The following is a 15,015-nucleotide window of genomic DNA, read 5'->3' as shown; positions in this document are numbered from 1 at the left end:
ATCATTACATAATCTGTATTCTTATTTCAACGTTCTCTAGATAACTTTAAAAGAAAATAAAGAGAAAGAAAAGTAGAGCAATTATCAGAAAAGTAAAATAAAATCGATGCATTAATGAGAATATGATATTGTTCTTTTCCTAATCTGTACCAGTTAGACGAATAAATGTGATAGATAAAAAGGCAGAGAGTAGAATAGAAGGGTAGAGGACAAAAAAAGGAAGGAATCATGTTTCATAGTACCTAAAGACGGACTCTCGTCGTCGGGTGTAAGACCAATACTGGGTTCCGTACTGCTACCACAACCTCCGAGGAAACCGCCGACGATACCTTCACCTCTTTCGTCGCCAACGACTTCGTTTCCACCAGCACCACCTCCTCCACTGGTGCCACCTCCGCTACCGTCGTCACCGCCACCGCCACCGCCACCGCCACCGCCACCGCCACCGCCACCGCCACCGCCACTGCCGCCACCACTGCCGACTTCGCTTTCTGCCTCGTGCTCGTCGTACTCTGAGAGCACTTTGTCCAGTAACTCGATCGATCGTTGTACATCGTCACCTCTGGAACAAACGTAACGTTCGATTCTATAGAGATTATGAGACTTTTAACGCCCGATCATCTTCAATCCAAATGTTTCGCCGTCCGCCATTTTGAAAATATGTAGCTATATTTTCTTAATTTCTTCAACATGATTCCTAATAAAAGATTAAACATACCATTTCTCCTTTATTCCCATCAAGAGACATAGTATCTCTTTGCGTTTCCTTTTATTCTTTATTTATTTGACGTTGAATCCTCTTAAGAACATCCTTATGATGTTAGCTATACGTACGTTACCAGATTAATTATTTCGTTCCCCTCGACATCCGCTAATGCGACTGTCTTCCTGATAAAAGCAGATCTATTTTCTTTCCCCACTCCACTACGTTTCTTCCCCAAGTGTACATTGTAACTTTGTTCTTTAGCTTCCTTCGATGTAAAGAATTAATTATACAAAGTCTGTGTCACTGTTCATCTATTATTAGCTCATCTCTCTAATAAAAAAATCTGTACTTTTCGAAATTCATTCCTTAAAATTCATTCGTTGATTTTTTCAATAAGTTTATCAATTAAATTGCGAAGAATTTTGAATTGTTCCTTTCCAGAAGCGAAAGAGACATGTGCATCGTTCAATAAATTTCGTTATGAGGCAGTTCTACTTTTATCTGGAACCGCGCTTACGGATACGTTCATCGTGATTTACCATGAAAAAACAATTATTCGACCTGCCGCCTTAATCGTTGTTATTTAATACCGTTTGATCGAATCGAAATGAAGGTAAGTTACTGTAAATACTTTTTTTTTCAGAAGGAAAGCTTGCAATTCACGCTTACTGTTGCGAAAGAATACTTTTTTTTCGTATTTCTAATCGGGATAAAATTATTTGTAATTTCGACTAGTTCATTAAATTTCAATAGTCTGAATCATAACTGTCGTACTTCTTTTGGATTGTACAAAAAGGTGAGAAAGAAAGAAAGAATATAACAAGAGAAAAGAAGAAAAAAAAGGATAAAATAGTCAATTGCAGGAGGTACCGTATTATACATACATAAATACATATATGCTCAGGCTTTCGTAGGAGGTTCGCTTAGGGCAAAATACGTTTGCGAAGGCTAAAAAACAAAGGAAAGGAGGCACACGGTTAGAATAGAAGCCGAGGGGATGCATGACGAGTCACTATCCTAGTGTGTGCGAATCTAGAATGCGCCAAGTTCACCCTCGGCTCGACTGCAGCCAACGAAATCTCCCGTCGAAAGGCGACTCTCGTGAATTCTTCCGTCATTCGTTCTCGCATGCGTCCGGCTTTTTAAATAGCACGGAACAGCTTGCTGTGTCAGGCTCGTTATGCTCGATTTATAATTCAAGATTATAATTGGTCCGAAGTTAGGTGGGTTAAAAAGGATGTCTCACCTGAAGCAACTCAACCGCAACGACCTCTTCTACCTCACTTGTGTTTCATGAAAAACCGACAAGAAACATTCTTTTTCAGACTTCTGTCGCTATTTTTGTTTTTTCACTCAATGAACGTTTGTTTTCAAACTATTTCCTATTTCCTATTTTGTCATTCTATCAGAACATTTTCTCGTAATACCTTTTATCTGAGATTTTTTATTATAGATAAGATAATAGCGTTTGAAGATAAAGTACGATGACTCACGCTTGCCACAGATTGTATCGATCATATCGATCGCCTCGATCTTTCGTTTTCTCGACACTCAAGAGACAGAGTCGATCGTTGTACGTGTCATGGTCTATCTTATGTATGTCAAATCTGTACGATAAATATAACACTGATATGCTTGCCATAGAGAAACTCAATATCTACCTCTCAAACAAATCCATAGAAAAATCGATACAATTGCTATTGTAAGTTGCTAAATCAGAGAAGAGAGAATTAAAGAGTAGATGGTTCTGAGCATGCATATGTATCTTAACATAACAGTACTTATTCGATTCATTTCGATCGATTTTTGGTAAATCTGCTATTTTAACGTTTATCCTTCGGATTTGCTTTAGCCTTCGAATAAACGATTCTTATGAATTATACATGGCAAAGTTACTCGGTTGTTTGAAACGCTTGCGGCACTGATTCCGTTTTCATTCACACCGATCGCGGATATATTTTGTAATACTCGACGTTCAAATTTCCACGTAAGAACCAAGTTAGGGCAGAATTTCTAAATATTTATAAGCAATTGCGGCACCGAGAAGTTTATGTTAACGTTAACTGAAAAGCCCGATAAACAATTCCTTCTCTCTTCTTTTAATGGACTCAAAGAAATTGCGTGGAAAATAATTAGCCAAGTAGCGCATAATATTACTAATATGTTCCGATCTTGAAATGGACTCTTGAATGGACTGAGTTATTTCAAGAGAGACTTCAAGTACATCTCGTTAGTCGACTTTTCGATCTTCACTAACGACAAATCTAACTTAACGATCGAGTCTTCGATCGTTCATATGAACTCTGTCCGCGATGTTTGATGTCAATTTGACAATTGCTCGTTATTTTCAAAAAACTTTCGAATCGAACAAACGAATTTTTCTTCTCGATAATCATTTAAAAGTTCTGTAGTTTCTTCTTCGACAAAAGAAATTGATATATTTTCTATATAAAATCTATGAAGAGACAGATATTTTCGATATTATTCAGATGGAATGCCTTATACAAAAGGTTTCTTTTTTAAACGCGTTAAACTTTCATTGAATTTTTACGATGACACGCGAGATAAAAATATGACCCTTTAACGAAATATGAACTTTCCGATCTCTTGTGACTTTTTGAAAACGTTCCTATACGAAAGCTCGGGTAATCGCATTGAAAGCGTGTACGTTCGTAAAATATATTTTTTCGACGTAGGATACAGATCAAACTATAGACATGGTAGGTTTTGAAACGAGCGTGCACATATCGAGTGCTAAAGGAGAAGAGTGCTCGAAAGAAATGTTTTTTCCGACGAGTCAAGTGCTCATCTAACTTTTCCAATCGAGACTACCAGGGAAAATATGGAATTCGATTGGTGAAATACATTTTCAGAAGAGTTAATTAGCTTAAACGCAACTTTTTAAATTACTCTCAACCATCACTTTCTACATGTTTCTCGTAAGATACATCTCAATGAGAATTTGAACAAAAGTTTTGAAAAAAGATATAAGTGACTTTTCATAGATCGTACAACGCTGACTTTTCCGTAGTTAAGCAAATTCTTGAATGCTTACTTGCGAGGGGAACGATGTCGGAAATAAAATTACGACTATATTCCGTCAATATTCCGCGTCAAAGAAGATCTAAATCAATATATAGATGTAGTTAGATAATTTTTTGATTTATTTGGGAGAAAGTATTTGTGTTTCACTTTATAAGACTTTTGTTTGAAGGATGAAAGAATAAGTCAGATAAGCTTATCGTTTTCAAGCCACGTTCAACGTATAGATTACCGGATCAATGATATCCTTCTTTTGTGTCAAATCTTTTATTCCTCGTGTGATCGATTAGTCGCGACGAATTACGAGTTGAAAGTGATATTGAAATTAATCAAATCTATCGATGTTGTCTTGCAAAAGCAAAGAATAAATAAGATAGAATGGAGTGAGTTTAAAAAAACAGCATACGAGGTCGTAACTGCAGGAAAATTGAATCGAGAATTTATCGAAAATTCGCGAAACTACCTTTAGTTTAATTAACTCTTTGGGCCGTTTCGATTATCGAGAGTCATCGAGAGTTCATGCAGCGCTGATTTTCGCGTAGACCAAAAGCAAGGCTATGGGTTCGCTTATTTACCTTTTCAAGACCTTTCGCGAGCCCTTTTCTCTTTGTTTGAGTGGTTCGAGTAAGTATTTTATCGTCGAGTGAGTTGGCATGAGTCCGGTAAGCCAAAGCAACTCATCCTCCTATCTGGCATTTGAGCAAACCTCGCACCTTTTTACTTTGTAAACGTTCTACACTGCATACCTTGCCTTAAGTACTTCTATAAATGTAATTTTCAATTACGTTTTTATTTCCAAACGCAGAAAGAAAGACCTTCGAATGTCGCTAAACGTATGAATGAATGGTGAAGATAAAATAGAGAATGGAGTCCGTAAAGTCGGTAAATTATGAAAAATTCTTCTTTCTCATTCTTCTTTATTGTTATCTATCCAATAAATCGTGGTGTGAAGGAATAAACCTAGTTTACAGAAAAAACAATATTTATTTTATGAATTCATTTGTTTTTGTACGTATAGTATTGATAAGTTTAAAGGAAGTTTATTGAACGTTTACTGAACCAATTGTAAGTCATATATATGTACGTATAAATAAATTTTTATTTATTAGCTTTACGACGAAGCAGTTCGAAATGTAATATGTGATTTAAAATATCTTTGATATATGATAGCAAGCACCTTCATTTCATACTAGTAAGCATTTGTGAAGAGATTGATCCAAGGGTCTGGATACCTTAATAATCAGAGCAGCCGCCTGGAAAGTGGAAGACGGGTTCGAGACCAGGTTCCAGATTATCTGACAGCCCAACTTTTTTCACGAATCCTACAATTTAGTGTCAAAAGTGAGATGGAGGCTAGCATCGTTATATACTCGGAAATTGTGTAGTAATACACGAAAAATTAATAAAAAAAGAATTTATAAAGACGAAACGACGATGGAAGCGACATGAACGGTAGCTAAGGTAATTAGGAAGACGATTTTAACAGTTCAACATCTTTAAAAAGTTTCAGATGTAAAGATATAAAGATGTCTAAAGAACATTCGAGTCGAATGTGTGTGGGAGCAAGCACTTCCATTTTATACAAATCATTCGTGAAGAGATTAACCGAAGGCTTTGAATAGTTTAATGCTTAGAGTAGCCACCTAAAAAGCGGAAGACACGATTTCTCGAGTCACTATAGTCCAATTTTTTTCACGAATTCTACAGATATATCATCTGTGTATTTACATTTGTTCCACGAAGTTTTCATCTTTCTCTTTCTCTTAAGATAAAAATCAAAAGCCTCCCTTCGAACAAACGAGGTCACCGACGACCTTGTAATCAACAGCAGGTTCTCGTTAAAGCTAACAGAAAAGAAAGATTTAGACGCGCGACGCCAGTCAACTAGCAGGAATCGTTAACGATCAAAATCGAGTTAGTTGATGAAAGCGTCGTGTCACGCGTCAAACTGGTTCCCTTAGTCAAAGCCACTGGAACAGGTCTCCTGTCCTTTAAGAGAAAACCTTTCGCTACCATTACCCTTTCCGCTCTCTAATTAGCATTGTTTAAATGAAAGGCGAAGAGCAGCGGCTCGGGCTAGATCGAATCAAACATTCATCGCTTGAAATCTAGCAATTCTCTTTATATATCACTGATGTCCTTATCTTTGTCCTCTTCTTCTCTTGACGTTATTCTCGATTACGAGTTTATCTCGTTCCTTGTTATCCTTCCGGACCTAACGAACTGTTCTTCTATTTATATGGTCTATGATCAAATAACCTAGTAAACTTCCTAAGTATTCATACCTCCTTCTGCACTGGATTTCCTTATAAATTGATAATAATGCTATTGGTTCATTACTAAGGTCGTATATAGAATTTGCGAGATAGATACTCACTGAGTATCAAGAAGAGATCAAGGATCTCTCTCCCTCTCTCTCTCTCTCTTTCTCCCTCTGATTATGAATCAGAGCAATGGTGATGAAAATTCATCACTTTGAAGCACGTATATATTCTTAACCCCTTGACATACAATGACCTCTGGGAGACGTCAGGAACGGTCTTCGGTGAACGCCGTACAGTACATTATTAAATTATTAAATTATTAAATTATTTCACTCGTGTGTCGATACTGTTTTGTTTAAAATGTTCTAGATGGTCTATTTATGCTCTTTTTTTTTATTTGTATGTCAAGGGGTTAAAAGAAACAGAAAAATCGAATGGTAAGAGGAAACCATGAGCGGCGTCTGTATCGAAAACATACTTTTCTTCCAAGAATACATGTTACTACGTGTCATAATACGACGAACGTTTATCCGGTTCGTATGATTCCATTTTAATTTCGCAATTTGCGCCAGAAAAAGATAGTCAGTTATATTTGATAGGCAAAAAAGGAGTGACTTAAATATACCTTTTCTAGTGGTCCAAAAACATACGATCGAAGAAGGAAAAGAGAAAAACAAAAAGAATGTAATCTAAGCATATAAGCATTTAAGAGAACCTAATTTACTATGTTTAAAAAGGATTCTTTTAGCGCGAAAAGACAGTCTATGGCATAATTTTTCATATCATGGAATAAAGCTGGCAAGAACATAGACTAGGCTGCATCAAAGCCGCAAAACTGCAACTTAGGAGCTCCCTTCTAAGTGATTACGTTCGTAAGCGACAATCTGGCAAGAGAGATATTTAGGTGTATCTGCACTTAACAACAAATGTCCTTCGAAAAAGGAATTTCTTAAGATTATACCTTGCTAACTCGTATCGTTGCAGATTCGACCGACTCGTCGATCGACCTTTACTTCTAAGTTGCCTTCTTCAGATGCTAAGGAAAGGTTATTATCCAGAAGATAAAATGTGATGAATATCGAAACAACACTTTTATAATGCCTTAAAGTCGTTTTACGATAAGAACATGTCAGATAACGTCATTTTTGTAGAATTTTACTGCTTCTCTTTTTTCTTCTATGGAGTATTAAACATTATGGAGTACATCCAAACGAAACGAATATAGAATTCGGTAATTCGATGTTTCATTGATCCTATTTTTTTCTGATTCTTTTTCATTATCATTTTTTCTAAGTCTTTATAAGTTCGCATTAACCATCTATCAAAAGAAATTGATTAACATAAAAACAGAATCATGGTTCTTTCTGCTTCTTTTTTTCTCTTTTTCTTTCATCCGCACAAAGCTCGCGAAAAACTCGTTATCTTCATCGAAATTGAATAACTGTCATCGTCGAGGTCGAACGAGCATCTTCAAAAGTTCGGAGAGATATGGGAAAGAATATATATATATATATATATGGAAGGGCTTACGTTTAACCTTGAACTCGCCAGTCTAACGCTACAGAGGAAATCCGGCGAAGCTTTCATCTTTCGGACAACTCTATTTGTCTTATCTTTTATTTCCAACAAAATCTCCCGAGATGAAGACAATTCTATAGATTTTCCGATAATTCTAACATTTTACATACTTATTTATCTTTTTCTACTATAAAACACAAGTACAAAGAATCGTTGGTACTAGTTAGCTGGTGGCCGAAAGTGAATTTTATGATGCAATAAGATCAGAACCTTTATTACTTATGTAAGAAAAACGTGAGGAGAGCTTCATTAAGTTGAAGCCAAGACGACGATGACGATGATGACAACAGGAGGAGATAAGAAGCACGAATAGTTTATACTTTCAGAATTAATTTGATAAGTAATTCTTGGACTCATCGAGTTCGTTCTTTCCATCCCTTTTCTCCCTCTATCGTATGTTTCATGAATGAGCACGCGCTGAGACTTAACAGAATTTACATTGGATCGTTGATAACAACGTCGTTGGTTTCATTAAATGTGGAACTCAGAGTTCCACAAACCTAGATCGTGACCGAGAAACTCGCGACGAGATTATTTAAATCCGTACTCTTTTGCACAAAAATGTAGTCCCTTCGCTTTGAATCCCTTCTTCTTTATACTAATACGTTGTTATTGTAGACAATTATTATCATGAACTAATCGTGTAGGCGAGAAGAATTTTCTTTCTTTTTTAACTTTCGGATATGTAAATCGTGTACCGCATGAAGCTATTTAAGGGCAATCGTAACATCCTACGAAAGAAAAATACGGTTGTATGTGCTTCTCGAAGTTCATCATAAACTTACATATAAAGGTACAAATGATCTAATATTTTTTTATATTTTATTCTCCATATAGTCGTATATACATATCGTATATCTGTCTAACGATACGTATATCTGTCTAATCACCAAATGAATTCTCTACAACTGGAAGCGTGAATATTTCCATTATTTTTAATAATAAAAACAAATTTTTTGAGTTTTCTTTATGCTTAATTTAAAGGATCTGATAAAGTGGTGGCGTAAAATTGTTTAGGTAAAATTTCTTGTTTCCTATACTATAAAAGTTGTAAAGCAGATTAAGACAAATTCAAAACATCCTAAATGTGATGTTATTCTGAACACAATAAATGAAAATGAAAAATAAATGAAAATATCGGTTTCCAAAGTGTATCACTGCAATAGATTTTCTTGCGTCAAGTCTATAATTCTTTTAATGTTATAACGTATCTTGTAAGACAAAATAAAGCAGAGGAGAACATATCCACATATTTTTATATCATACTATAATTTACAACGATGATATTATAATATACTTTTTTAAAAGTACATTAAAATTGCATTACACATTAAATATAAATTGACCTTACTATTAAAATATTACAATTGAATACTTAAACAGATTACCTTTAACAAGCAGTATTATAAATAAGTTAGCAATATTCGTAAAATTAAAAAGATGATATTTTTGTTCAATGTGATGACATTTTAAGATATAAGATGTTTCTATTTTTGTAAGATTCGTGAAGAAAACTGGGCCGTTGGGTAATAGAGACCGAGAACTCGAACCTGGATCTTCCGCTTTTCGTTATAACAATTAAGTTATTCAGGCCCTTTTGTCTACTTTTACGAAATAGAGTTAGCAATCGGATCGACACTGATACTATTGATGATGTTCAATCAATTCAATAGTATTTAATGGAAAGTATCGATACATATTGAAATTTTAGGTACTTCGTATCTATTTTTGATAAAGATATTTCTTAAATTGATATCAAATTGAAAAGTTCCTATACTCGTATTAATGTATCAATACACTAAAAGGAAGACACTGGATATTAACCAACGAAATTCTAAAGGTTCTATCATAAATAGCAACTTTACTCGCCGTTATTGCAGTAGTCGCGAGTGATCGTTTAGTGTAACAGATTAATCGGCGCTACTATTCCAAATAGTTGTTACGAACACTCCTGGTGATTTCAATTAAATATGTTTAATTCTATTGGCTAGTAACCTAGTCGCCGCGAACAAGTGTTGTAATCATCGCATGTGATAAGGCAATAGTTTCTATGTAGCACGTTCTCCAACTTGTATTAAGATTATATTATTATATGTAACTTTTCAATGGTGATGCAATTTTTGGTGACTAATGAAGTGGAAGAAAAGAAACAACTTGGAGCATTGCAGATCTCATCACTATATCCCTAGCTATGCATGACAAGATAGTAACAACTATTTAATGCAGCAATTTAATCTCTGCTACTACTGTCGTACTAAATTAAATTCGTCACGTGTGATAGTGCCTTAAGAGACAAAACAAATAAAAAATAAAAAGTCGCTCGTGTTTAAATGTTCGTAGAAGTATTAAATAGGTATCGTACTTTTATAAAAATATTAAACAGGTATCGATACCTTCATAGAAGTATTAAATTATTCGATACGGCATTATAATTTGTTAATTCATTACTAAATAGAGATAATCGCTACCACAATATTAGCAAGCTATTATATTAGAACAGCTCTGGATATCATCAATGGATACACCTTTCTTAAAACTTTCATAGCAATTTTTAAACTTGTATAACTCAGGGTTACATTTTATGCGGGTTTTGCTATGTAAATGAATGAAATGACGTAAAACTACATTACTAGCCCCAAATTTGTTAATAGTGAGTAGGCTTTGCGTAAAAATCTGCTTTATATATATGTGTGTCTATGTGTCATGATATTGAAATGTGAGCTTTGTTTTCAATATTTTACTATATTGATTGGTATTGTTTATGTCCGTTGACTTTAATTGATTAAAATTTTATTATCAGAATGTTATTGTAGAATTTTACTATCAGGATATTTTTTAGTAAATACTATTACTTTGATTTTGATTGATTTTGATTTTGATTGCATTTAGAGAATTTTCCACAGATTGTGAAAGTTCTCTAACATATTTATGTGTAATTGTATTAACTTGACTGCTACAATAACACTAAAAGAGTGTGGATCTGTGTGGTCGTGTAGTTTACAAATAACGCTGATTGTGTCTTAGCAAAAATGTTGAAATATCATTTAAATACATAGTTTCAATAGTAATCCCTGTGAGACATCTGCTCTTACTCTGCTTTTGGTAGAAATGCTATCATTAACCGCAACAGACGGATGTCTGTTACTTAAGCAAAAATTTATTATGGTGACAGGGTTAATAACATCATTGTAATTTTATCACAATTGAAATTGACACTCGTATCATTAACAATTCTGACTATTTTTTTCTTTTAATTACTGTTATGCATATATTGAGTGCAGTATTTCTTGGAAATATTTGCTGTTTTTTTACATAAAGTTATATAATAATCTACCCTTGTTATTGATATAATGACAGTTCTATATTATATAACATGCATTTAGATCACTAATAACTAAACCATCTATGTTCTAAGCTAAGTATTTTATTTATTCTTAGATTTTTAGATGAGAAATTTTCATTTAAGTTATGATATATCGATACTATATGAATTTTATTTGCTAATTTTATATACAAGCACTTTATATATAATATATTATTTATTTATACTTGCTCGAATGATGTTATTTTTAATAAATATCACTTAAACATCTGTTCTATCTTTGTCTTTTCTAATGCATATATAATTTCGAATTTTCAATTTTAGCTTATCTTTATTTCTAATTTCAATAACCAGATCTATATCTACCTTAAATTAAAAGAACTCTATAACCTTATCTAATCTGTTTCTTAATCCATAAGTATTCCAGTTACATAGGATAAAATTATTAATTACTTAGATTTTGACAAAAGTTCAGTAATAATTGAAATTAATCTGCTGTTTGTTAATGCACTACGGCTTTTACATTCCCTGACAGCCTCTGAAGTATTTTAAGGACGTTAATAATATCATTTAGTTCTCTTATTTCTTTATTTAGTGATATAAAGTCTGTAAAAATATTATTGCTATTTTGGGGGTTATTATCATTGGAATTTTCTACGCCTTTGAATATTGCTCTTTATTTAATAATATTTGTTTATCTTTATTTTGATTAATTTGTATTTTTGATGTAAAAATCGAATTTTTGATGTGAATAATCGATAAGTATTGCTAGTAATTATTTTTTATTTTAGCAATTTGCTTACACTGAGGAATTCAATGTGGTTTACAATGTTAAATGTAAGTTTGATGATCTGTGCTTTTGACGTTTTAGTATTTTTCTTTTATCCCCTGTATATGTTTCTTGATGTTATTAACTCCAACCTTGTTACGTACTCTTTGCATACAGTAGCATTGGCTGGGTGAGTTTCTCTACAGTTGACACATTTTGCTGGTTCCATTAATGGCTTTTTACATTCTTTGGTAAAATGCTTTTGCACATATTTCAAATAAATTGAGTCTGTATACCAATATGCAGTTACGTGTCCCCATGTTTGGCACATATGATATTGAGTTATTCTTTTCTTGTTAATGTAACTTTTCTGGGTTATCTTGTTGTATATTAGAAATTTCTCAGCTTTTTTATTTATTTATATATTTGCAGTCAAAGTAACCATAAATAGTGGTTGTCTGGTGTTTTTCATTAGGTTAATACTATGCATTACAAGACTTAAATCTTTCTAACTCTTATTCTTCAATTTATCTATGCACTACTAATGAGATGGTTTATTTGCTTTAACTATATTTGGTCTTTCAACATCATTATCTAAAACATTATCGTTAATTGTGTACAACTCGGCATCCGATTCGTAAACATCTTTATTCGCTAATACTTCATATCTGTTTTACTTTGTATGTAAATATTTTTTTTTATTTTTTATTTTTTCTCCAGTGTTTTTAAATTTTCTACAGTGATGTGTTATTACATTCCCAAAGTAATTAAGATCTGTTGTTATGTCTCTTAATGGGATTTAATTATGCCTTCGTAGATTAAATTGTGAAATGTTTGTTTATTCTGCAAAACTAACATATGGAGCCAATTAATATAACTATTAATGTTTAACGGTTGGGAAAAGTCATCCTATTAATAGTGAGATACTTGAGGAGCAGTGTATCTGCTTATCAATCAAATTTAATCATTGGACATATTGAGAAGGTACCGTTAAGATTTTATATTATATATTATTAATATATATTGATATATTATTTAATATATATTGATATATTTTTAATATATATTGATATATTATTAATATATATTAATATATATGATATATTAATTTATATTATATATATTAATATATATCTATTATATATTGTTAATATATAACAGACGTATGATTAATATATAATTATTATTAATATATAATATATTAATATATATTATTAATATACGACAAACTTATTGACGTGTTTTATGTGTCGACAAGAATTGGAATCATTGCTCTAATCATTAAGCTATCTAGAATCTTCTCAATGAATGCCTATTTATTAGAAATGGAGATATCAGCTCCAATAGTTCTGATCTATTTTCCAACTTTTGTATAGGATAACAAAAGTTAGTTTCCTCTCCCATTTAAAAAAATATCAATGAATTTCATATTTTGGAAAAAGTGATCTCCAACAAAATTTTCCCACTTTATCGAATCAAATATTTAAAGTAACCAAGCTATTCATGCTTCCAGTTTTAGGTAAATTACCTATGTGTTAAATTCTCGACTGCGAAATACAGCGCCGGCGTGGTAATTACGCTCGTGCGCAGACTTACATGAGTATACAAGCATTTACACGCATTTAGATTTGCCTGTGTGTACATCTGCATTATCTATATGCGTTACATTTACAGGAGCTCATCGACCACTAATCCTGATTCCATCAATAACATTGCACATCTGACGAAGTTAACCAATATATTGCTCATAAATCTTCGTTATTGATCGATGATAAATTTTGAAGAATCTAAATTTCAGGGAAAAAATGGCGTTACAAGTAACTGCGATGATTAAATCTGGGAACCTCGTAGCGGATCATTCTCGATAAAGATAGAACAACTTTATTAATCATATCATAGCTTCTTTATATTCTATTACAATTCTTTATATTCTATGGCGAATCCATTAGGACGATCGTTTTTATGCATCATCGTATTGATAGTCCTGTGAAAACTCCTATCACAGATATTGAAAACTTCTTAACAAAGAGCACTTTTTTCAACAATATAATTTGATTGTTTTGTGAAATTGGATCTTCGAAAAGGTTGAGAAAAAGGAAGAAAAATGAAAAAAAAAAAGGTCTTAATGTACGTGATATTCACTTTGACTATGAAAAGCCATGGCGCATCGCTATCATGAATAGCTTCTATCATCAGCGTAAGCGATATTTTTAGCTTTTACTCACAATTTTTTTAGTTAAACTCGGAAATTTCTTTCAGAGAATCGTTAACGCAGGATTCGTTATTACTCGTTCTTGTCACTTGAAACAGAAGACAGGTGGGAATTCGATACAGCTGCTCTTTCGATGTAGCAACCATATTTATGAGAGACGATTGCATAGTCTGATCCATCGAGTTGCGTCAGAATCTTTTTAGCAAACAAATCACCATCGAATCATTAGAAAATCATGAGTAACGCATTAGCTAATGATTCCCTTTTATAATCTTATCGACAGATCTCGATTTAATTACCGATTGATATTATAAAATTCACGGATTATTCTTATAAGTAATGCATATATTCGCTTGTTCTTTTATCTAATCATACATTCACGTATTTTTTTAGGAACATGTAATATTGTTTAAAAAGAAAAAATATAATTTCAGTACCTTTCGCGCGTGCAGCAAATATGGAGACTATCCGAGAATAAGGATCATTCGCCTGAGGATAATAATCGAAAATTTTGCGTGGCTTAATTCATCGATCGATGAGAGAACCCTTCCGGCGTAAACGAAACGACGTTAACACGTTAACTAATAGCCCGATCATGACTAATATCGTATGCTAATTCATGAAACTCTCGATTAAATTAGTCACAACACGGATTACTCATGCCATATTTACATGGTCCATTTCATTTCCTCCTCATTTGGAGCGGTTGTCTTTCGTATAGAATCGTCTTTGATTTGCTTAATAAAAGTAAAGAGCGGAAGGTGGAAATGAAATTAGTTAATAATTTCCTTAAAAGTAAAGCGCTTCGTAATTTTCCCGCAAAGTGGAACAGGGAATTCGAGAACGAGGAACTAAAGAAACACGTGAAAAGAGTCGAGAAGGAGGAATCGATTAAAATTAATTAACAGGTACGAATTTCATACAGGGTCTCTTTGTCCGGGATGTTCCTAAAGATGCCTTTTTTATGTGAACGGTCGTGTTTTAACAGTCATCGAAGTCATGACCGGTCAGAACACTGTCCGCTGCTGAACCCGGAAACGACTTCTTTGAGCCGCTCTCACGTGTCACTTTAAATCACTTTTCAGTCTGCATTTGCGGTCTTGCGGGTTCCCTTTTTCTTAC

At 33.2% G+C, this 15,015-nt stretch overlaps 1 protein-coding gene across 5 annotated transcripts in view; it reads right to left on the bottom strand.

Annotated features, from left to right (window-relative positions):
* Nucleotides 1-15,015, bottom strand: part of LOC118440173 (uncharacterized) — a 65,172-nt gene that overhangs the window by 25,268 nt on the left and 24,889 nt on the right. For all 5 annotated transcript variants that reach the window (XM_035862847.2, XM_035862836.2, XM_085655266.1 and 2 more), the window contains one exon: nt 243-562. In XM_035862847.2, the coding sequence (XP_035718740.2) occupies nt 243-562 (320 nt within the window). The remainder of the gene's footprint in view (nt 1-242; nt 563-15,015) is intronic.

This window comes from Vespa mandarinia, chromosome 2 (assembly GCF_050613455.1).
Source record: "Vespa mandarinia isolate Hongniang chromosome 2, ASM5061345v1, whole genome shotgun sequence".
Classification (NCBI taxonomy): Eukaryota; Metazoa; Arthropoda; class Insecta; order Hymenoptera; family Vespidae; genus Vespa; species Vespa mandarinia.
The sequence above is the reverse complement of the archived record's forward strand: the minus strand, read 5'-3'. Positions and strand labels throughout refer to the sequence as shown.